Source organism: Pelodiscus sinensis, chromosome 16 (genome assembly GCF_052426305.1).
Source record: "Pelodiscus sinensis isolate ZL-2025 chromosome 16, ASM5242630v1, whole genome shotgun sequence".
NCBI lineage: Eukaryota > Metazoa > Chordata > Testudines > Trionychidae > Pelodiscus > Pelodiscus sinensis.
In genome coordinates this window covers 23,581,453-23,605,130 of record NC_143067.1, presented here as the reverse complement: position 1 = coordinate 23,605,130, position 23,678 = coordinate 23,581,453, and the positions used below count along the sequence as shown (strand labels likewise).

Here is a 23,678-nt window from a genome sequence, read left to right as displayed (position 1 = left end):
CTTGAAAGCCGGCTTCCTGCATGACTCCCACCTGTCCCCCTTGCCCTCCATGCTGCTGCCTCTCGATCAGAGACAGCAGCTTGGGTGGTGGGGCTGGTAGCTTTGTGGATCCAGTGCTCGTGGGGAGCTGGCTTTAAAAGCTGGCTCCTGCTCCCCCTGCCCTTGCTGCCTCTGATACAGAGGCAGTGGGGGGAGGGGAGAAATGCATGTAGTCGATAAGATTAGCCGATAAGCGTAGGCTTATCAGTTAATCGTGTACTCGACTACATGTTGACATCCTTAATACGGACTTCCCAAATATGTGTGTTGAAGTTGCAATGTTGTGCAAATAATTTTCTTAATGTTGTGTAAATAATTTACGTTCCTGTCTGAAAGAGAATTTTGTGAACAGTAATTCCTGTAACTAAATAAATCTGCCGTATCCTCCTTTGATTTTGATATGACTCTGGTTGCACAAGTTCTGGAACAAAACCAGTTCATTCACCCTTGTACAGACAACTGCTTGTGCAACACTGATATTCAACAGCTTTCCTAAGCTGAGACTCAACCAAAAATGAAAAACCACAAACTACAGAATCTTGATCAAATGTAAAATGGGGCAGGATTGTTCAACAGACAAAACTGAAAGAACTTATATTTATTTTTTTCTATCTGTCTTTGATGTCTACAATGAGAAGAAAAGACTGTTTTGTGTGTGTGTGTGTATACATACAAAATACCTATTCCCACAAAATCGTGATTAGGGCATCAAGGTTCTGCCACAATGTAAATAGCATACACTGAGAGCATCACCTGCACAGTCATTAAGTATTGTAAACTTGTTTTTTGAATGCAGGTGGAAGTTAAGCCATATGTCTTGGATGATCAGCTGTGCGATGAATGTCAGGGGGCCCGTTGTGGTGGAAAATTTGCTCCATTTTTCTGTGCTAATGTTACCTGTCTGCAGTATTACTGTGAATATTGCTGGGCTGCTATCCACTCACGTGCTGGCAGGGAATTCCACAAGCCCCTGGTGAAGGAGGGAGGAGATCGCCCAAGACATATTTCATTCCGCTGGAACTAAAAGATTACTGCAGTGCTCATATGCAGGCCTCAAAATAAGTGCACTCTTCTGTTATCCTGATCCCTTCTACACCATCCCCCTTATTCAAGATAGCATGTCCTTTTGTAGTATGTAATTTAACAATAGTATAAAGAAAGAATGGCCTATAATATAGGTATTTTGTAGAATTTTGTCATTGAAAACTGTATTGGGAACTCCTTTTCGTAATGATAACGTTGCATGTAAGTTACCTCCTCTTGTCTTTGGTATCAAGAGGACACTTCCTTCATGCAACATTTTCTTAGAGGAGAGAAAAAAACATTGAGAAATGAAATGATAGAATATTTTGTTTTTTAATTAAATTATTGTTAATAAAAACATAAGAATACTTTTATTAAAATAACCATGCAACAATAACACTATTAGTCTGTTCTGACACTCCCCTCCTTTGCCCCACCAAAAGAAGCCTGTTTTTTGCCTTTTCTTCATTTTAAGTTTTACAGCAATGGAAGAAGCTAGCAATTGCCTATTGACAAGAAAAAGCATGTTTAAAGCAACAAAAATGCATGAGCAAGATTGAAGCAGCTCATAACAATTATTTTACTTATGTTAAGGGGTTTTATGCTGAATTTGAGGCTGACAGGATATATCTCACCATGTCTCTTAACTTCTAGCCACATTCACAGTACTAGTCAAATAGGCAGAGCTTAGTATATATTTTCATCAGAACAAATACCTTTAAAAGGTCCCCAAATGTAAAAGCTGAGTAAAATTCTTACTAGAGGAAGGGAGTACACTTATTTATTATTTTTCTTTAAAAAGAGAGAACTCAATTATCTGGTTACTTCCCTAGAAATGCTACCAAAGCTAGAGTAATAATTAATAAACTGGCATTTCCTCTCCTAAAGGACAAACGTATAGATTTTATTTTTGATGGTTATATATAACTCTATATCCTAATGTACTAACATTCATCAGGGGCCGGCCTTTGCTCTCCATTTTGACATGAAAAATAAAAGATACCTCAAGGATATCATTGATTTTATTGAAGTTCGGATGTTTCACTGTATCACAAACTAATAATTGGCTGCTAATTGGTTTTACTCTTGGATGTAAAGTCAGTTTTATTATTCTCTAACTTAGCTAGCTACAAGATAGAAAACATAAATAGCTAAGTACATGTGTTTTGCACTGTTTGATGAATTAAGAAGTGTAAATCTGAGCAAAGAGGCATATGCCCATCTTACTCTTCCTGTAGAGAGAATCCTAACTAAGAATCCTTTTCTTCAGAACTAAGCATGGGGAAATAAAGAATTACAGGTGACCAAAGTGCCAACTTTGCTAAGTTAAAGCATGCTTTATTATAAAAAAAACTCCAGCTTGAGGAGCATTAACATGTATTGTGTTAACTGAATGCTTATGGGTGAGGTGGGAGTTTTGTTTGAAATAGTCTCTTGATGTCCTGTTAGGACATCAAGAGACTATTCCAAAGCTTGATTTTAAGTACTGACCTGATCAATTTATAAAATTACTGTGTCACAGTGTGTAAAACAAACCAATCCAATGGCAATCTTCTGATCTGTCTGACTGGCATGGTACCATCCTAGATTCTCTCAAACCAAAGATTTGTCTTGGAGCTGCAGAAAACATCTACTCTGTGAGTTCCCTAACCCCCAAAATTATCTTTATGAGAAGCAGTTTTTATTTTCAATACAGGCTTTAATGAACTATACCATATTAAGTTCCAAAGGTCAAAATGGAGACATTTGCTGTCTACTAGTCAAGTAAAGAAAGGGAGCTGCTTTTAATGAAATCCCTGAAAATATTGACAACAGTAATGCAAATGGAGAGTGCTCTTGTGTAGATTGTCAGGGACTTTTTTTTCTCTGAAGTCCATAATTATAGTTGGAATGTTCCTTTTAATTTTTTTAATGCTTGTTAGGTGGCTTGGGGTATGCTATTGTGCCGATCTACCCAGTAAACAGGTGAGATGGGTTACCATTACAAGAAATAACACTGTTTGAGAACTAGCTTTGAATAATAATTTTCCCTTTGTACATGACCTGCTGAATTTCGGTACAGTGTTTTTGTAGCTAACTTATTTTGTCATGCACATAATGTATATTTGTTATGCACTACTTTTGTATATCTTGTTTTTCCAACAGTGAGCATTTTTAGGCACACTTTTCACTGACGGGATATCTCTTTATGCAATACCTCAATTTTTCATATTGCAAAGAGTAGCTTTTTGTACTTTTATTACTGAGAGATCTTCATATACTTCATTTTTTAATATAAATAATTTTAATAAATTTTATTTTCTTATATTCTGCTTTTTATACATTTCAGTGCTCTGCATACATTTTGAATTATGGATGTTGTGCACTGGCAATGCTATTTTAGAATCTGCAGAGAAAAGAAAGCATGTTGCTTAAACATCTTAGCCCAGCACCATGTATTTGGTGTACATATAATTTAAGAAATATATATGTAAAGTTGAGAATTAAAGAAGAAAAAAAAGCATGAAAGTGACAAATGACACTGTCTTTAGACCCTCAAAAATTACATGCATAAACGTAGTGTAGAAATTTAAAAGTAAAGTAACATCAAAATTGTCTAACGCTTCTTACTAAGTTTTTAAAAATTATACACAAATGCAGATGTTTTTGGTGAATGTTTAGCCATTTTTAATATTAATAACAAATTGATGTTAGGTGTTTGATGCAGAAAGGTGTCTGCTCTTTTAAATTATATTTAAAGAAATAAAAGCAAGCCTGCTATGTGGCAGGCATGTAATGTTAGTATGCATGACTAATGTAAGAAATTGTTATTCTACTAATATTCACTTGTGATTGTGTGACAAGCGTGTTTACAGATTATTTGGTTACACTTCAATTTACAGGGCATAAACAATTACATATATTACTCTGTACTTAGATAGTGATTACATGTCCTTCTAATTTACATGGGATTTGTAGTTGGAGTTACCATGTCACTCCAAACATAATTAACCTGCAATTAGTTTACAAATCTTAAGGTGTCACTTCAGTTTGCAAAAGGGTTAAGCATGTAGTTCTATCACGCTAGCATGGCACTGGCCATGTATTTACAATGTAGTTACAGAGTAATTACATGGTTATTTCTGCAGTGTAAAATAAAGTGTTTCTGATTACTTTATATGTAAAGGACCCCCACTGCCCTGTGCTTTTTGGTATAGTATATACTTCTCCATACACAGACCTCTGCAGAATGCAAATTTAAAAACTTGCAGTGAATGAATCTAACGTTTTATAAGGATGCTGTTGGAAAGACTTGATAATTCACCCCTTTTGTTTTTGAAGAGTTAAAACCTTCTGTTAAAAGGTGATTTAAAACTTGAATGTGATGAATTGTGGCAAGTTAACTTCAAGTTATGTGCAATACTTATTTCAGACTTCTGGAAGATCTTTGCAGTGTAATTCTTTGTTTTTAATTGCAGACATTTAAAAATGTCATTTTCTACTGTTCTAGTAAATCCTCTTTCTTGCTGGTGTTTCTAAAGAAAAGAATCAGAAATCAATCTTTCTACTAATGTAAATTTGAGATTATTTTTAAAAAGGAATAAAAGAGGTTTGGTCATTTGCTTTATTTTATTATCTTATTTTAAAGCTACTGTGATTGATAGCATTGTAAGAATTGGGACAATATTGTATTCAACTGTTTTATTTTTTATATTTTTAAATTTTAAAGTATAATTAGTTTTTATAATTTTCATCAGATTTTTGTTATATTTTTTGGACATGAAACTTTTAGCACGTGGGTGTCTAGTTTTTACTAATCCCTAATATGTTTTTCCCCAATGTATTGCTCATATTATCAGAAGGAAAAGTTATTTAAGTATGTCAGTTAATTGTACTACTTGGCTGAATTTCCATATAGTTTTTACTGTGTATGGGGAGGTTGTAGTATTTATTATAGCATTTTAAATAAGGGTAATTCATTTTTATTAAAGTAATTTTCACATTTAAGTTCATATTTTTGTATGTTCTATTCTCTAAGTTATATAACACAAGTTACTTTTTTTAAAGAGTTCATTTGTTGAAGTGCTAGTGGAAAATTAATGTTATTAAATAGTTTGCAAATGACTATTTATACCAGTATGCATATAATTTTTAAATATTTGTAATGTGAGATGTTGAATGAATAAAACTTTTAATTCAAATTTCTTCTTAACCTTTTTATTTTAAAACACTAAAGCATCAGTCTTTGTGGAGACAATGCTTTACTGTTTCTCTGGTTGAAACCCTGTAGAGCCTGGAATGTGATTTTTTTTTTTTTGATGGAGTGTACAGACATGTCTTGGTATACAGTGTGCTACATTCTTAGGGCCAAATCCTGTAGACCCTAATCAAGTCAAAATTTCTATGGACTTAAACCTTCATTTGGTGGGGTGGTTAAAAACTTCTGGTGCTCTCAGGTGAAATCCACATGAGTAGGGGCGGCTCAACGCTACAGAATCAAGCCCATAAATCGGGGACATTGAGAAGAACTGTAGGTATTAGCCGTTTTGTATCCGGCTACCTGCTAATGGCGTGCTGGGAGAACAGTCTGAGGAGTTCAATACTAGTTATATTTTGTTAATTTGGTGCTCATGAGATACTGACATCATGGACTAGTGTTGTGTGTGACTTTTGTTGTGAGCCTCAGCACTCCAGTGTCTATTTTTATTTGTGCAGTCTTCAGCATGTCAAGTAGACCAAAGAGTAGTAGCCAAATGCTCAGTCTCCTCTTCCATTTGCTTTTCTTCCGCTAGTAATTAACGGACAAAGATAAGCCCAAGACAAAGCAGAAATAATGGAATGTTGGCTGAGAATTAAACTTAATTGGCAGGCAATACATCTAATGAGAACAGTCCTGAGTCACTTGCAATGCAGTCTCAGAAGTAACAGTGTGGACCAGGTCAAAAAGCTTAGCCAAATGTGGGCTAGAGCCATGGAACGGACAAAAGCCCTTACAGATTCACTCCAACTCCAAACATACTTTGAAGCTCCTCAAAGGAAAAATACTAAGGCTTTTTATAAAATGTTCTAGCCATGTATATTATGAAGCTTTAAACAGGAGACTTTGACTCTAAAATTTAGAAATGTAGAGCTGTAGCTTCTGTTACTCTATCACAATGGATAAGTTAAGAATGCTTAAATTTAGAGAAGCCAAATTGGCTGGTAAGGAGGTTGCCTTCCACATGGTGGAACTCTATGGATTTGTATATGTGTGCGTGCCTCCCAAGAAAATACAGAAATTCCCACAAATAGTATATTTTGCCAACAAAAGAATCAAATCCATGCCTTTTGTGACATTTTCCTAGAACCCTACTCATTACATGTAAAGGAGCTGCTCATCTGAGTGATTAATTCCCTGTACCATCAACTTAAGTTTCAGTTTAAGAGGATCTGTCCTGCCAACTGCTGAGCATCTCATATGAGGTACAGGACAACTTTAATTTCCATTGGCAGGTCTGGCTGCTCAGTTCTCAGCAGGATTGAGGTCTACTCACATTGACTTCAGAAGATGTGTGTAGTTTTCATTCAGAGACTTACCATTGAGAGTTCCACAACTAACTGGTTTGTCACCTGTCCCCTCAAAACAGGTATTTTAAGATAACTGTCAGCAGCAGGGGCGGCCCGTCCACATAGGCGAATTAGGCGGTCGCCTACGGCACCAAGTTAAATGGGGCACCAAGTGGTGGCACAATATCATTGAGGGGTTTGGAGGTGGGGGCACCGATTGCATGATTCACCTAGGGTACCAGTTGTTAGCAGCTAGTCTAGGGCCTCCCCTGGTCAGCAGTGTAATGGGGTCTTGAACATAAATTTGAAGAAAACTGTGAATTTATCCTTAGTAATGAATTTCTCATTACTGCATTTTGTGCCAGCCAACAATCCCAGGTGGAATCAACCTTTCTCCAGCTAGTGCCTTGGCTCTTTACATAAGTATTAATTAAAGCTCTCGTACCTCTATTATTGTTTTATTGATTAGAGGTGGTTTTACTTACAAAAAAAATTGTTAGCACACCAGCCTAACACTCATTCCCCTGCTATATATATAATCTATTTTAAAAAAAAATCCTGCGGGGGGGACAATTACATCATACATAATCTGTGCTGTTGCATGGGGTCCCTGCCCCAGACACTGTTGGGGGACCAGCAAAGCTGCCTGGCTGCCCTATCTGGGCAGATACCACCTGCCAAAGGTCCTGCCCACTCAGCTCTGACCACAGCCTTTCAGGCGGCCTGTCCCGCAGCCCAGGGGCTGCTTCGGCTGGTGAGAGGTACAGGGTGCGGCCCACCTGTGCTGGGATCAGAGGCTGGCTCCTATGCCCTGGGTGCCACAACTTGCTCCAAGGCCGCTTACTTGTGCTGCTGCTGTTCTTGGCACTCTCAGGCTGCTGGGCCAGCAGGCTCAAGTGCCAGGTGCAGGGTGAGGTGTCCTGCTTCTCTGCCCACCCTCCACTCCAATCTCTGCTGTGCCCCGAGTGGCCACGTCCTGAGTCCACCATCAATTTGCCCTGCTGACACCCAAGCCCAGTTGGCTCTCTCCTGTCTAGACACGTGCAGTGCTGCAACAGTGTGTGGTGCTTCTGCAAGGCAGACAAGGAGGTACCACGCAGCACTGACTTGAGCAGCCCAGGCCCCCTTTGCCTGGCACTGCAGCTTTGACCTCTTTCCTCCCCCGCAAGGTTGGAGCATCAGCACTGGCTTCCTGCTGCAGGGATCTGGGGGTGGAAAGCCCCAAGCTTCACAGCGCAGGGAAGAAGTGCTCCGCCCCCACCCCGGGCTGGGGAGATAGCAGTATGCCAGCGCACGGTCTGGAGGCTTTCCCTGCACTCGCATTTGCCAGATTCCAGCTGATAGGAGCAGCAGGAGGCCAAGTCTGGGACTGGCATGGGCCCTAAAGAGAAGTGCCCCCAACTCTCTAATGCCCAGACCCTGCACCCCCATCCCGTTCACTCATCCTTCCCCCAGCCAGACACCTGCCTCCAACCTGCTCCTGCACCCTCCTTCCTGGTCAGACACCCCAGCCCCAGCATGCTCCTGCACCCTACCTCCCTCTAGACCTCATACCCTGAGCTCCTCCTGCACCCCACCTCCTGCCCAGAACCTGCACCCCCATCCTTATCCCACTCACTGGCAGTCTTGTCCCACACACTGAACCCCTCATTTTTGGCCCCACCTCAAACCATGGGAGCCCACAAAATCCACTAACTCTGGAACCCCAGAAAAGTTAATCTGACCTGAGACTTTGAATGACAATCCTAACCCCCACAATGGGGCTCGAGCACCAGGGGAATGAGGTGGTTCAGTTGGGGGCCACAATAGTGAGGGTTGGGGGCTTTTGGAGGGGCTTTTTTCCTTCCCGCTTGTGTGGTCCCCAACTGATTTTTCTGTGGGTCAGTGGTCCCCAATGCAAAACAGGGTTCCCACCCGTGTCATAAAGACAATGTTGAAACCTTTTTGTGTTGAACATATTTTACATTATTTAAAATGAAACTTGGCCAACAAGGCCCCAATCAGAGCGTAGCCTCCATCTAGCCACAGCGTTCTGTCCCTGGCCCCAATCCCGTGACAGGCCCCGTGGTCTAGCCCCCATCTGGCTGCAGAAATGGCTGGTGACAGCCCCCTCCTGCTGCAGCATGGGTAGGAGGGAAGGCCACAATCCAGCTGAGGCAGACAGAGGAGTTTGGCAACTGTAGTGAGCAGGGTGCACAGCCCCCTAGTTTTCAAGAGAAAATATTTTAGAAAGTGTATATGTGGGTGAAAGGGAATGCTTTATCTGCGGATGACTTTTTTTTTTTTTTAAATACAATGAACTTGAAGCTTAGTCCCTGAATGTGGACTTTTGTTATTTTCTAATGTGATAGCAATAGTCTTCCTTTCCATATATCACTTGATTTATAAAAAAATCATGTAGTAAGGTCAAAAGTTATTTATTAGGATGGAAACACTGAATGAAACTGACTTTCAGTGTATGGGGAAGGGTATATTTTAGTTGTTATAAACTTTGTCTTTATCTCCTTCCATCTGAGCATCTCAAATTACTTTAAACTTAACTAAATCTGATGGCACACAGGTATGTCCATAAGCACTATTTCCTCTATTATAAAGAAGCTGGCACAATGAGTTGAAATGACTGTGCAAAGGTCATACACCTTGGAAAATGAAAGTTGTTGCTTTTACTAGCACATGTTTCTGTTGCTGAAGTTGACTTGCTCAGAAGCAGCTTTCTAAGAAAGCAGGTATCTCACAGTCCTTTTGAAACTGTTTGTCATGAAATAATTAAAATGAAATATCATGGGCACATGAGAGGTAAGAACTCCAACACCACCACAGCACATAAATCTTTATTTTCTTTCTGCACAAATTGTTCATTGGGGACACAACAATAAATCACACTTTTCTCTGGAGTACCACATTGACTGACAGCTGATATTTTTCCACATCAGTTGAGAGAAATTCATTTTTGAAGGAACGACTAACCTATAGTGTATGTAGATATTCATCAAACAGTATACTTTAAAAAGACTCTGCTGCCATGCTGTTCAGAAGAAACTGTTTAGCAAATGTCTGTCATGATTTGTCAGCTGCTGTTTATGCAGTACTATGAAAGCCTGCTCAGAGTATCGTTCAAAAAAGCACATTGCTTCCCTTCTGGAAATCAAAGACAAATAGCATCACAAAGGACAGATGAGGGGAAAACACTTAACATTTCTTCTTCATATGTCTAAAGTATTGAGTCTGTCAGGATAAAAAACCCCTCCAGGTTGACCAAATATATGCAGCTTGTCTTCAGCTGTAGAAGTTTAATTTGAAAAAGATTGGTTATTTAAACTGCATCCCCATCAAAGTTGGTTCTGGAAAGAATTTAATGAACTCTAAACACTCTTTAGTGCTGTGACACATCACCTGCTTTCAAAACAAATTGTAGCTAATAAACCTACTTTGGAGAGGACATCCCAGTCCAAGCAAATTATTTTACTTAAAAAAAAAAAAAGGCATTGAAAAGATCAAGAAATCCCAGTACCCTTTGTGGCTATGGAATTGATGACAATTGTGTTCCCTGTTATCTTTATCACAGAATTCCACTAAGTCATACAGACCTACATTTATGATGCTGGTTGAAGTATGTTAACGTAAAATGTCAAACTTCAGTTCAGCCACATTAGCTGTCTCTACAAAACATGCAAATAGGTGTATTTTTCTGAGAAAATACATGTTGTTTTTTTAAATAATTTGTGGTAAAAAAAGATACTGATTTGATTAAACTGTGAGATTAAGTCCTCTGGCCAAAGAGCAGATACAGAATAACACAGCTATTGGGTGTATAACCAACATGTCTAATGGCTGCCCTGGAGAGACAACCTCTAAGGGCATTTAGTTGGAACTGTTAACAAGGGAAATGTTATGGTGGAGGCTTTGTGATGTGTTTATCCCTCCATTTGGAAATGGAGTAAAATTATGAACTCACTTCACATGAAACCATTAAATTATCAGAGTAGCTTTCGTGGACTGGGACCTAAAAATGTACTTTTATTGGATTTACAGACTGGTAAGTCTAACGTCAGTACTGGGCAAATTAGTTGAAACTATAGTAAAGAATAAAATTGTCAGATACATATATGAACATAATTTGTTGGAGGAAAAATCAACATGGTTTCTGTAAAGGGAAATCATGCCTTACTAATATACTGGAGTTCTTTTAGGCAAGCACATAGGCATGGGGAATTCCAGTGGACATAGCGCACTCAGATTTCCAGAAAACCTTTAACAAGATTCAACAGCAAAGGCTTCTACGAAAGTAAATTGTCATGAGATAAGAGGGAAGGTCTTCTCATGGATTCATAAATGGCTAAAAGACAGGAAGCAAAGGCTAGGAATAAATGGCCAATTATCAGAATGGAGAAAGTGAACTAGTGGTGTCCCCAAGGATCTGTCCTGGGACCAATCCTATTATTTATAAATGATCTGGACAAAAGGTGAAACAGTGAGGTGGCAAAATTTGCAGATGATACTAAACTGCTCAAGATAGTTAACAAAGCAGACTGTGAAGAGCTTCAGAAAGATCTCACAAAACTAGGTGATTGGGCAACAAAATGGCAAATTAATTTTAATGTTGATAAATGCAAGTAATGCACATTGGAAAAAATAATCCCAACTATATATACAAAATGATGGCGACTAATTTAGCTGTAACCACTCAAGAGAGAGATCTTGAAGTCATCGTGAATAGTTCTCTGAAAACATCCACTCAATGTGCAGTATCAGTCAAAAAAGCAAACAATGTTAGGAATTATTAAAAAAGGAATAGAGAGTAAGACAGAATATCTGACTGCCTCTATGTAAATCCATGGCATGTCTGATCTCGAATACTACGTACAGATGTGGTCACCTCATCTAAAAAAAAAAAAAAGATTGGCATTGGAAAAGGTTCAGAGGAAGACAACAAAAATGATTAGGGGTTTGGAACAGGTGTCTTATGTGTAGAGATTAAAAAGACTGACTTTTCATCTTAGAAAAGAGGAGACTATAAGAGGATATGATAGAGGTCTATAAAATCATGACAAGTATGGAGAAAGTGAATAAGGAAAAGTTATGTACTTATTCCCATGACATAAGAACTAGGGGTCACCAAATGAAATTAATAGGTAGCAGTTTTAAAACAAACAAAAGGAAGTTTTTCTTCACTCAGAACTCAAGTCAACCTGTGGAACTCCTTGTCAGAGGAGGTTGTGAAGACCACAACTGTAACAGGGTTCAAAAAAGAACTAGATAAATTCATGGAGGTTAGGTCAATACCTATTAGGCAGGATGGGTAGAAATGGTCTCCCTAACCTATTTGTCAGAGGCTGGAAATGGATGACAGGAGAGGGATCACTTGATGATTACCTGTTCTGTTCACTCCCTCTGGGGCACCTGGCATTAGCCACTGTTGGAAGACAGGATACTGGACTAGATGGACTTCTGGTCTGATCCAGAGTGTTCACTCTTATGTACAACCCCCAGCATGGTGTTAAAAAGGTCAGTGCAGCATAGTGCTGCATGTAAAATTTAATTTTACTGCTTGTGAGGTCACTGAAGATCTCACTGCATTTTTTCCAAACAGTAATAAAACCTAGCACTCCAGCCTTCACAGATGTAAACTTTAAAAAGCATTGTTCTTACTTTGATAATTAGGAAATTAAAGCACCGAGAGATTAAATACTAATTTGTTCAATGTGTGTCAAAGTCTATCACAAAACGGGGAACAGAACTGTAGTCCCTATTCAGATTTCTGTTCTAATTACTGGACCACAGCTCCCTCCCTAAAACTATTAACTTGGGTGTCCTAGATCAGTGGTTTTCAATGACCAGGCTACAGACCCTGAGATCTATCTTACACAGTTAGAAAGGCAGCAAGCTTAGTATCAAAAAAGTTGATAAATACTGCCTTAGATGTATTCAGTTTTGGTGATCATTTTTTCTATCTAAATTCCCTGTAGTTTCACTTCACTTTAGTATTTTTCACTTCTCTTTCTTATGGGTGGGTTTGGCAGAATTTGATTTGGTTAATTATTTCAGTAGATAATATCAGTGTTTATTTTTAAGTATTTTCCTAATTTTTATTTCACAGTTCTGAAATTTTATGGAAGGCTGAACTGTTATTTAATGACAGCTACTGAGACTGAAAAAAAAAGTTAAAAGCACAAACTGTCAACATCATATGAAAAAATATACAAAGTACATCAAACTAAGTTTTCAAGCAGCATTTTTCTTTGCCTATCTGTACATTTACATTAGCAATGGAAATATGTCATATTGTGTGTGTACCAATAATCGAATGCTTCCAAGACTGCTCAGAAATTTCCAAATGAGAGATATTAAATGTCTTGTGAGGGGAAGGCTGAATTAAGGATGTTGAGGCGGGTAACTGGCTAATTGTGTAGTCAATAAAAATTGTATTGACTATACAATTAGTCGATAAGGGAAAGCACTCAGTGCTGGCTTGCTCTGGGTCGGGAGCTACCCGCGCTGCAGCTCTTCATTTTAAGTGTAATAGGAGCAGCCTCTATAATTGCCTGGGCCTGCTGCAGGCAGAGGCTGCTTTGTGGCAGCCTCACCTGGCCCGCCCCTCTGCTGTCATCTCTGATACAGGCATCACTGTAGAGACTGTGCTAAGGGAACCTGCTTTTAAGCTGACTTCCACCAGCACTGGCTCCTGCTCCTCCACCCACTTGCTGCTTCAGATACAGAAGCAGCAAAGGGGGGATGGGAAATGCAAGTAGTCGATTTGACTAATCACTTACATCCCTAGGGTGAATTCCATTTTTTTTTTTTAGTTCTGGGGTTGGTAACCTTTGATACATGGCCCATCAAAGGGCCACAAGACATTCCATTTAGGTTGACCGGCCACAGGAATGGCCCCCTGTAGCTTACAGTGGTTGCAGTTTGCCATTCCTGGCCAACATAAGCTGCAGGAAGCGCATCCCTGCAGCCAGCACCACTTCTAGCAACTCCTATTGGATGGGAGTGGGCTGCAGGAGGCCATGCCTGTGGATTGATGTCTTCTGGCCCTCTAGCATATTACCCTGATTAGCTGCATGCTGAAGGTTGCTGACCAATTATAGTCCAATGGCTTACTCATTCAATGGGAAATTTGCAACATGTCTTGGGGAGATTCAGGCATTTATGTACTAAATACACTTTGGTGTCTACTGTCCGTTCATTGCTTGTCATGTTCAACATCACTTAGTGGGAAAATATACCCTTATCTCCTTTCTGCCAGCTGCAAGTTCTGCCTTTTGTTTTGTTTCTTTCTCCATTCCCCGTCCCCCCATTGTCTTTTCCTTTTATTCCTATTGCTTTTTCTTTCCTGCAGCAACTCCTAAATTTGCCCCCTTGGATTCAATGGTGCCCTTTTTACTCCATTACATTACCAGCACTGAATCAGTGTCTTGCTAGGCTGAAGGCCTTGTCTACACATTTTGTAGCAGTGCAGCTACTTTGGTTGGAGGTATGTAGCCTCCCTCTCCAATACAGATGCAGTTACATTAGCATAAAGGTGCCTCATACTGGAATACTGTAGATCATTCCCTTTCCCTTCACATATGGAAATGCTATACCCAGTATACAACATAACTGCATCTACATTAGATGTCTATACTGGCATGTTTTGTTGCCAAAAACTTGAACTCAACTTTTATTGGGGGAAAGGGGAAAAACAATTTTGGTAACAACAAACTTCCACCTCTGTGCGAAACTTGTCTCTCCTGCCCCCCACCTTTATTGTTGACAAAGAGCTAGTGTGGATTGTTTTGTTGAGAGAACTGGTTTCTGCCTGCACTAGTATTTTTTGATCTCTGCTGCTCTGCAGGCATGCGCTTTTCAAAGCTCCAGGAACTATCTGACAGCTGAGTGAGCTGCTAGGTTTGGGGAACAAAAAGAAAATCATTGGAATGCTTCTGTTCTGCCCTGCACTAAGAACACAGTGGCAAGCAGATTGCTGCTGCAGGGAAAGAACTGGAGGGACTCCTGTGCTACTTTGACATTCCTTAGTACAGAGAGCTCACAGAGCTACAAGGGAATCTCAAGAGGCGCAGGGACCAACAGCACTGCACTGTGGGATGCTTACCCACATTGCTTTATCTATTGACAGGGTGCTAGCAATATGGCCATGAAATGTTGACAGTGGGAGGCAGAAAAACTGGTTTGACCAGTTTTCACTTTTGGCCACAAACCTTCCCAGTGTAGGCATAGCCTAGGAGTTTGTACTGCTTTATCTGGTATAGTAAATAGTACAACTTTTGCATGTAGAAAAAAAATGTCAATGTCATGACAAAATAAACCAGAAAAGGAAGGGGTGTGTACATGTGTGTTGTCACCTCTCATTACCATGTCTCAGATTGACAACACTACATTGATTTACACTTGTTTCCAGTATGGAAGGCTTTCTTTACAACCCTGTGTGCTAGAAACTTATTTAAAAAAATGAAAGCTGAGATTCTCTAGAAACTTTGAATAACATTATTATATTGTGTATTATTGAAATACCTATGCAGTCTAGTCGATCATGCTAGGGTCTATATAAACATGCAGTTTTTGGTCCCAAAGATCTTATCTAAGACTAGAGACAACTGATACAGATACACAGAAGAGTAGAGGAAAACAGATGAGACAATATTGGTTAGCATGGTAAGCAGTGGTCTCAGCACACTGGCAGCCTAACTTTTTCACTGTGATGCAAACAGGCCACTTAAACTCATCAAATAGGCTTGGTGATTGACGCCCATATTCTAAACAACTGCTACACTTAATTGGTGGGAATGAATAGATTTGTGTACATATGGGTTTGTAAAGTGCTCTGAGATCCTTCTGGATAAAATAATTTGTATAAAGACTATGTTAAAGGACTAAGCTGGTTAATTACAGTATTGACAAAGACCCACTGTAAGTCATGGTATTTTGCAAATGAGTATGTCATTGAACAAAAAGAATAACGCATCACAATATTTGATTTACCAAACTTGCTTTTTATATTTATTCTAGTAAATAATCTCTAGTATATTTACCACGTCCTAAGATATTTTATGACAGTAACTCTATTACATTTTTTGAGAGTAGCTAAATAATGCAGTTGTGTATGTGCAAACTGTTGAGGAAGTAATTAGCAAGGTTTGACTATAGCTATTTTAGAAAAGAACATGCTTTCCATATACAAGCCTCCACAAATAGAATATTAAGATTTCATAGTTAAGCACTCTGATCAAGACTGCTTATTAAATACACTGAGCTAGAATTATATCAATGCAAAAATGGAGTAAATACTTAAATACTTTGTTCATGTCTTCTCAATTTGCAAAGAAATCTCACAGGAAAAAAGCATAAGCTTAAATGAATTTAAATACCTATCTGGCAAACAACGACATCTCCCCCACAGTTTTTTTCTCTCTCTGTGGGACAGATTATGGATACATTTGAGAGTTACACATGCCAGGAACAAAGTTTGTGATAAACTGTAATCAAACACAATGGATCAGTTGATTCATATACTGACTGATTTAAACTTCAGAAAAATGAACTATTAAACTCCTGAGTAAAAGACAGGCTCCATTTAGAATGACTGGCCAAAGGAGGTGCAGGCATGTGATCTAATTAACCAATATAAGGCATTTGTAAAGCCAATGAAATACAAATCTGGCTCTAAGAACTAAGTGCAGAAGAGCAGTTGACCTATACAGTATTTTGTAAGAGACTTAAAAATGAAGGAAGACAAAATGACATTGATAAAATAAATAAGATACCAAGGGAGCCACACATATCATAGAACACTAGAACTGGAAGGGACCTCGAGAGGTCATCAAGTACAGTCTAAGGATGTTAGGTACTAGACTAGTCGATTTCCCCCCTTCTATCTATCAGATAGAGGCAGCAAAGTGGGGGGAGGAGGAGGTACTTCAAAGCAGCAGTGCTGCATGGAGCCGGTACTCAGGCTCTGTGCAGCGCTGCCGCTTTGAAACGCCATGGCAGTGTTTCAAAGGGGCAGCACTGCACAACAGATCTTGGGCTCAGCTGTGCGGCGTTTCAAAGCAGCACCACAAGGAGCTGACCCCAGGATCAGCTGTGTGGTGTTGCCCCTCTGAAATGCCACCACCGTGTTTCAAAGCGGCAGTTTCGCATGGAGCCCAGGGTCAACTGGGGACTCCCCAGCTGATCCCGGGCTCTGTGTGGCATTTCCGCAGAACTTGGGATCAGCTGGGGAGTCCCCAGATGACCCTGGGTTCTGGGGAAATGCCGCATGGATCCCATAGTCAGCTGGGGAGTCACCAGCTGCCCCTGGGTTCTGTGTGGCATTTCAAAGCAGCAGCCCGGAGTCATCAGGGGACTCTGAGTCCAGCATGGCTGCAGAGTGCATGCATGTACTAAACAACTCTCCACACTGCTATGACTCCTGCAGAAAAAAAGATCTTGAAGATGGCATTCCCCAGAAACATTTGTCAAATGGAAAAGAATTAGGTGGAAATTACATCACTGAAATTTTTGCTAAAAAATAGTGATCACAAAACATGAGAGTTTACACTGCTCCCAAATACAATAGAAGAAAGGTTTGCAAAAGCCTATGCTGTACTAGAAACTTAACAAGGGTACAGCAATGGACAAGAACTAAACATTAATATCAAAGCCCTTTGTGAAGGAGGAGGAAATATGAGACTTTAAAAACAGGTTAGATTTCAACTTCTAGAGATATTGGGCAGCATACTCCCATTTTGCATATGCAAAACTGTAAAAACTTTATTTGGCATCAATTTTGCCTGTAAGTAACAGCAGATGCAGGAGTGCGGGACTGAGACTTTTATCAAAATCACGTTTCCTTCTGGCAACATGTTGGTGGGAAGGATGGAAAGAACTTGTCACATGAAAGATATTCATTTGAATCAGTGAAAATGAAAGAACACCAATAAAGCAGAGATGCTGACCTTACATTCAAAATTCTTTTAATGTCATCCGCAGGAGGGATGTTGAATGCTAACTTGGAAACTGAACTCATAGGTAGAAATATATATCATTAAGTTTTCATAATAAGTGTAAAATAGTTCTACAATCAAAATGGGTGGTACTAACCCATTGGTTAGGAGAAATGCCTGCTTACATGGCTTGGGACCTACATAACTCAGAACCCGTCCCTCCTCATTATAAGAACATAAGAATGGCCGTACTGGGTCAGACCAAAGGTCCATCTAGCCCAGCAGCCTGTCTACCGACAGTGGCCAGCACCAGGTGCCCCAGAGAGGGTGGACCGAAGACAATGATCAAGCGATTTATCTCCTGCCATCTTTCTCCAGCCTCTGACAAAGAGAGGCCAGAGACACCATTTCTATCCCCTGGCTAATAGCCTTTTATGGACCTAACCTCCATGAAATTATCTAGCTTCCCTTTAAACTCTGTTAGTCCTACCCTTCACAGCCTCCTCTGGCAAGGAGTTCCACAGGCTGACTACATGCTGTGTGAAGAACTTTATTAGTTTTAAACCTTCTACCCATTAACTTCATTTGGTGTCCTCTAGTTCTTCTATTATGGGAACTAATAAATAACTTTTCTTTATTCATCCTCTCCACACCACTCATGATTTTATATACCTCTATCATATCCCCCCTCAGTCTCTTCTTTTCTAAACTGAAGAGTCCCAGTCGCTTTAACCTCTCTTCATATGGGACCTGTTCCAAACCCCTAATCATTTTAGTTGCCCTTTTCTGAACCCTTTGCAAGGCCAAAATATCTTTTTGAGGTGAGGAGACTACATCTGTACACAATATTCAAGATGTGGGCGTACCATAGTTTTATACAGAGGCAGTAAGATATTCTGGGTCTTATTTTCTATCCCTTTCTTAATAATTCCTAGCATCCTATTTGCCTTTTTGACCGCCGCTGCACACTGTGTGGAAGTTTTCAGACAACTATCCACGATAACTCCAAGATCTCTTTCCTGATTTGTCATAGCCAAATTAGCCCCCATCATACTGTACATATAGTTGGGGTTATTTTTCCTGATGTGCATTACTTTACACTTATCCACATTAAATTTCATTTGCCATTTTGTTGCCCAATCACTCAGTTTGGTGAGAACTTTTTGGAATCCCTCAGTCTCCTTCTGTCTTGACTATCCTAAACAGTTTGGTATCATCTGCAATCTTTACCACTTCACTGCTTACCCCTTTCTTCAGGTCATGTATGAATAAGTTGAAAAGGATTGGTCCCAGGACTGACCCTTGGGGGACACCACTAGTTACCTCTCTCCATTCTGAAAATTTACCATTTATTCCTACCCTTTGTTTCCTGTCTTTTAATCAGTTCTCAATCCAAGAAAGGACCTTCCCTCTTATCCCATGGCCATGAAATTTACACAAGAGCCTTTGGTGAGGGACCTTATCAAAGGCTTTCTGAAAATCTAAGTATACTATATCTACTGGATCCCCCTTGTCTGCATGTTTGTTAACTCCTTCAAAGAACTCTAATAGATTAGTAAGACAGGATTTCCCTTTACAGAAACCATGTTGACTTTTGTCCAATTTACGTTCTTCTACATGGTTCACAATTTTATTCTTTACTATTGTTTTGACTAATTTGCCCGATACTGAAGTTAGACTTACCGGTCTATAATTGCCAGGATCGCCTCTAGAGCCCTTTTTAAATATTAGTGTCACATTGTCTACCTTCCAGTCATTAGGCACGGAAGCCAATTTAAAGGATAGGTTATAAACCACAGATAATAGTTCAGCAATTTCCCATTTGAGTTCTTTTAGAACCCTTGGATGAATGCCATTTGGTCCTGGAGATTTGTTAACATTAAGTTTTTCTATTTGTTCCAAACCTCCTCTAATGACACTTCAATCCGGGACAGTTCCTCAGATTCATCACCCGCAAAGGACGGTGCAGATTTGGGAATCTCCCCGATGTCCTCAGCCGTGAAGACTAAAGCAAAGAAATCATTTAGTTTCTCCGCAATGGCTTTATCGTCCTTGATTGCTCCTTTTATATCTCCATCGTCTAGGGGACCCACAGGTTTTTTAGCAGGCTTTCTGCTTCTAATGTACTTAAAAAACATTTTGTTATTTCTCTGTGAGTTTTTGGCTAGCTGTTACTCAAAATCTTTTTTTGCTTTTCTTATTACATTTTTACACTTAAATAGGAACATAAACATTGTCAAATCATCTCACTAAATATAAATATATCTCACTATAAATTATCATCTGATGATTTTAGAATTGCATTCTGAGATTGGAGCATTCTTGGGGGAGCTGCCCTCAAATCTAGAACTGACAGAATTTGTTTGTTAATCCACCAGGAACTTTATTAGCCCTACCTGTCATTTCTTTGACATGACTGGGAAACAGGGATGCAAAGAGTAGTTGAATAGTCAACTACCTGATAAGCCTAAGCTTATGGGGTAGTCAAGTCAACTACTCTCATTCCACCCCCCCTTGCTGCCTCTATGTCAGAGGCAGCAAGGGGTTAAAGAGCAGGAGTCTGTGCTGCTTCCCCACAGCACTGTCTCTGCAGTGCAAGGGAGAGGGGCACAAGGAAGGTGCAACAGGGAATTCAGTGTAAGCGGGGACTGAAGCAGTCCCTGCTCACGCCAGGTTCTGCGCTGTACCTCCCCCCCCCATTCACTAATTGAGCAATCAATGGAAATTCCATCAACTACTCAATCAGCTCATCGAAATTTGACATCCTTACTGAGAAGGTATATTATTTTCAAGAGATAGTGGTTCAGATGATATTTGCACTGCATGTACATACTCTAATTTGTATTGTATCTGTAGGCCACAAGAACTGCATTTATCGGGGGAAAATAAATATTATTTCTGGCAAACTATCAGCCTGCTGCTTCTTTTTCATGCACATGTACAAAATGCCCTTTATCTAAAATAGCCTGAAAATCCTGGTTACCTTGGGGAAGGATTCATTGTCTTTAATTATTTCATCCCCTGGTTCCCACAGCAACGCTGATGTAATTTAAATGGTGTTTTACATGGGTAAGGCTGCCATCTTGTGGAATACTTTTTACCAACACTTTCCTTTCAACCCATTGTTTATTTTGACAGTCCAGATGCTATTAAAATGGCTTTTTAAACTTAGAAATCATAGGCCTCATCCAAAATCCACTGAAGTTGATGGAATGAGTATCTTTACCCTCACTGGGCCTTGAATCAAGCTGCAAGAAAAACAAATACATTTTCAACAAAGATGCGAACTGGATGGGCCATTATATTCAACATCCAAATGACATCAAAAGCTAACTATGGGACATTTAGGCTATGTCTCCACTGGCAGGTTCTTGCGCAATATCTTGCGCAAGGATTCTTGTACAAGAACTCTTGCACAAGAACACGTTAACATGGCCATATGCTTTTGTGCAAGAGCATCCATGGCAGTGTGGACGCTCTCTTGCGCAAGAATGCTCTGATGGCCATTTTAGCCATAGGGCTTTCTTGTGCAAGAAAACCCTGCCTCAGGACCACACTGCCATCTTGCGCAAGACCTCTTGCGCAAGAGAGTTTACACTTGTTAGAAAAGAGCATAGCTCTTGCACAAGAAGTCCCTTTCTACCACGCTTTACTGTAAATCTTCTTGCGCAAGAGCGGGTGGGCAGTGTGGATGGGCCTACTCCAGCATCCAAAGCCGTGTCCGTCCACTGGAAGCCCAGGCCCAGCACTGGGGCTGGGAGCCGGTTGCAGCTGTCCCAGTGCAGGGCTGGGGGCCTAGGATGTCGCTTAGTCAGTTAACCTGTTAACTGATTAACAGGGATTTTACACCTCTAGATTATTCTGATGAATTTTAACATTCTATAAAAGCTTTATGACTAAAAAAAACCATAAAAAAACCCACCAAAAAAAACCACACCTTAGCTGATACTGTTATAAATCAAAATATATATATAAATCAGTATGTCTCCAGGTAGAGGTAATATAAGAATCAAACTTGATGTGATAATCTTTGAACAAAGTCTTAAATAATATGGAACAGACTCCACCTTGCAGAATGTGATTCCAGCAGGGTGGGCAATATTTTGGCAAGCGAGTAAATTATGACTAGATTTTCCATCAACGGCAACATCATGGCAATGATGCATGAGTGGATTTTGTTGCTGCTGCTTTGTCAAGTTTCCGTGGCAGTTTTGAAATACTGCCTGTCCTGCTTTCTTCCTTTAGTCACAGTGATTCAACAGGGACCTGTCATTACAGGCTAACAAACCACTTACGGTTAAGAAAATGGTTAACTTGAGGGCGGGGGGCTGGACTCGATGACCTCTTGAGGTCCCTTCCAGTCCTATTATTCTATGATTCTATGATTCTATGAACTGCCTTGTGACTCCGCAAGCCATTGCACAAAACTTGGAGTCCTGTATACGGACTGGTCAGTTGACTGTCCAGCTCCCTACCCCACCCCCTCCGGTGGCACAATACAGACCAGGTCCTACTGCCAGCTGCTGCAGTAGGCAGAGCTGAGAGATCTGGATCAGCCTAGGAGGCAGCTGCAGAGCCTCAGGCTGCTTACAGCATGGCTACCCTACCTCTGCCCCCACCCATGTGAATGGGCTCTCTCATTTGTAAAGGGCTCCCCAGGATTGCATCTTTCCCCTCTGAATGGGACACTACCCCTCCTAGTCTCACTGCTTCCCCCCCCCCCATCAAATCCCCAATGGGCTCTCCCAAGCGAGTCGCTCCTTCCCCAGCCCAGTGGTGTCTCCCACCCAGGGCTGCTCTCCCAATCCCGCTAACGGTCTCGCGCGCTCCCATCCCCGAGCCTCGTGCGAGACCGAAGCGCGCCCGCGCCTATCCCATCCCTCAGGCTACCGCGAGGATGAAGCCCCGCTCTGGCCGGGCGCGCATGCAGATCGTTTACGTGAACAGCTTCGGCAGCCACCGCTGCGGCCCCGTGATCCAATATGGCGGCAGCCCCCGTGGCCATCGGCGTCGGGAAGCGGAAGCCCGTGCTTCCGGTGCCGTGGAGAGAAGTGTGCCCCCCATTTCCGGTTTGAGCCGGAGGCGGGGGTCGGGGGCCGTTGCTCCTGAGGAAGGTCGTGGAAGCTGCTGGTTCCCAGCCCCACCAGGCAACGGTCCTGAGGGAGCTGGGTCGCGTGACCAGGGACCGAGCCGGGGTGGCCAGTCAGGGGGAGCCCCCAGTCCCAGGGAGAGCGGGTCGGGGCTGCGGTACCCACCGAGCAGAGCTGGCGGCAGCGCGCAGGCCCCCGGCAGCCCTGCCCTCGCACCCGCAGCCAGTCTGCGATACGGTACGCGCCACACGGCAGCCGGGACGGGCCGAGCCTGAGGCACGGTCCCCTAGGAGCCCAGCACTGGGGTGACCGAGGCGCCGCTCCTAGTCACGTGGCGTGGGAGGGTCGTCGTCTCAGCCCGCCTGGCTCTCTGGTTGAGCCGGGAGGCAGCGCCCCCATCCCCGGCGTGGCTGGAGGCAGCCCCCTTCCACGGCCACCGAGGGACCCTGCTCCCCGAACAACAAATCTTGGGAGTTGCTCACATTCTAGTCAAGTGACTGGAAAGTGACAAATCCCACGCGGCTTTGCCTCCGACTCCCTGCACTAGTGAATGGCAGAGGCGCCCTCCAGGGTGAAGGCAGCTTTGTCCTCCCCCTGTTCAGCCTTCCACACGCCTCACCTAGCGGAAATGTCACTAGAATCCATCCCTAGCAGGTGGAGTGGTCTGTCTACAGCTCCCACATCTCTTCCTTTCTTTGAGAGACCCCCGAGGGCATAGTGCCGCTCCAGTACTAACGCTCACAGCCGTGCATGTCTGTGTTATTTTTCTTTGTGTCTAGACCCAAATGAAATGGCTTGGAAATAGGTGTCCATGTATTTGCTTGTTTACAAAAATAGCATTTTTTTTTTACTTTCAGAAACTTTTCCTTGTTGTTGCTAAAAAAAAAAAAAAAAAAAAAGCTCAGTTTTGCCACAGAAAATAAAATTGGATGAAAACTGAGAATTTGTCACAAATCTCAAGATGGGAGTCTGGGCCTTCAGGGATGTTCTGGGGAGAACAGGCAGGCTGTTTCTTAATTTCACGGAACTGTTAACCCTAGGAACTTTTATAATGTTCTTGTAAACATTATTTTTA

General features: G+C 41.3%; 1 protein-coding gene and 1 long non-coding RNA gene across 11 annotated transcripts in view; one reads left to right on the top strand and one right to left on the bottom strand.

Annotated features, from left to right (window-relative positions):
- Positions 1-23,678, top strand: part of CPEB4 (cytoplasmic polyadenylation element binding protein 4) — a 293,293-nt gene that overhangs the window by 250,267 nt on the left and 19,348 nt on the right. For 6 of the 10 annotated variants that reach the window (XM_089769517.1, XM_075900275.2, XM_075900270.2 and 3 more), the window contains one exon: positions 836-4,669. The exons of 2 other annotated variants lie outside the window; for them this stretch is intronic. In XM_089769517.1, coding sequence (XP_089625643.1) covers positions 836-1,063 — 228 coding nt within the window. In that variant the 3' untranslated portion in view covers positions 1,064-4,669. Of the gene's footprint in view, positions 1-835; positions 4,670-19,447; positions 19,675-20,754; positions 22,841-23,678 lie in introns of those variants that run through there. 2 more of the 10 variants (XM_075900272.2, XM_089769518.1) reach the window with 2 other exon arrangements.
- LOC112544047 (uncharacterized) lies at positions 9,404-22,541 on the bottom strand. Its single transcript, XR_003087364.3, has 2 exons — positions 22,404-22,541; positions 9,404-20,761 (listed from the first exon to the last, which is right to left on the bottom strand). It is a non-coding gene; the product is annotated as an uncharacterized LOC112544047 (long non-coding RNA).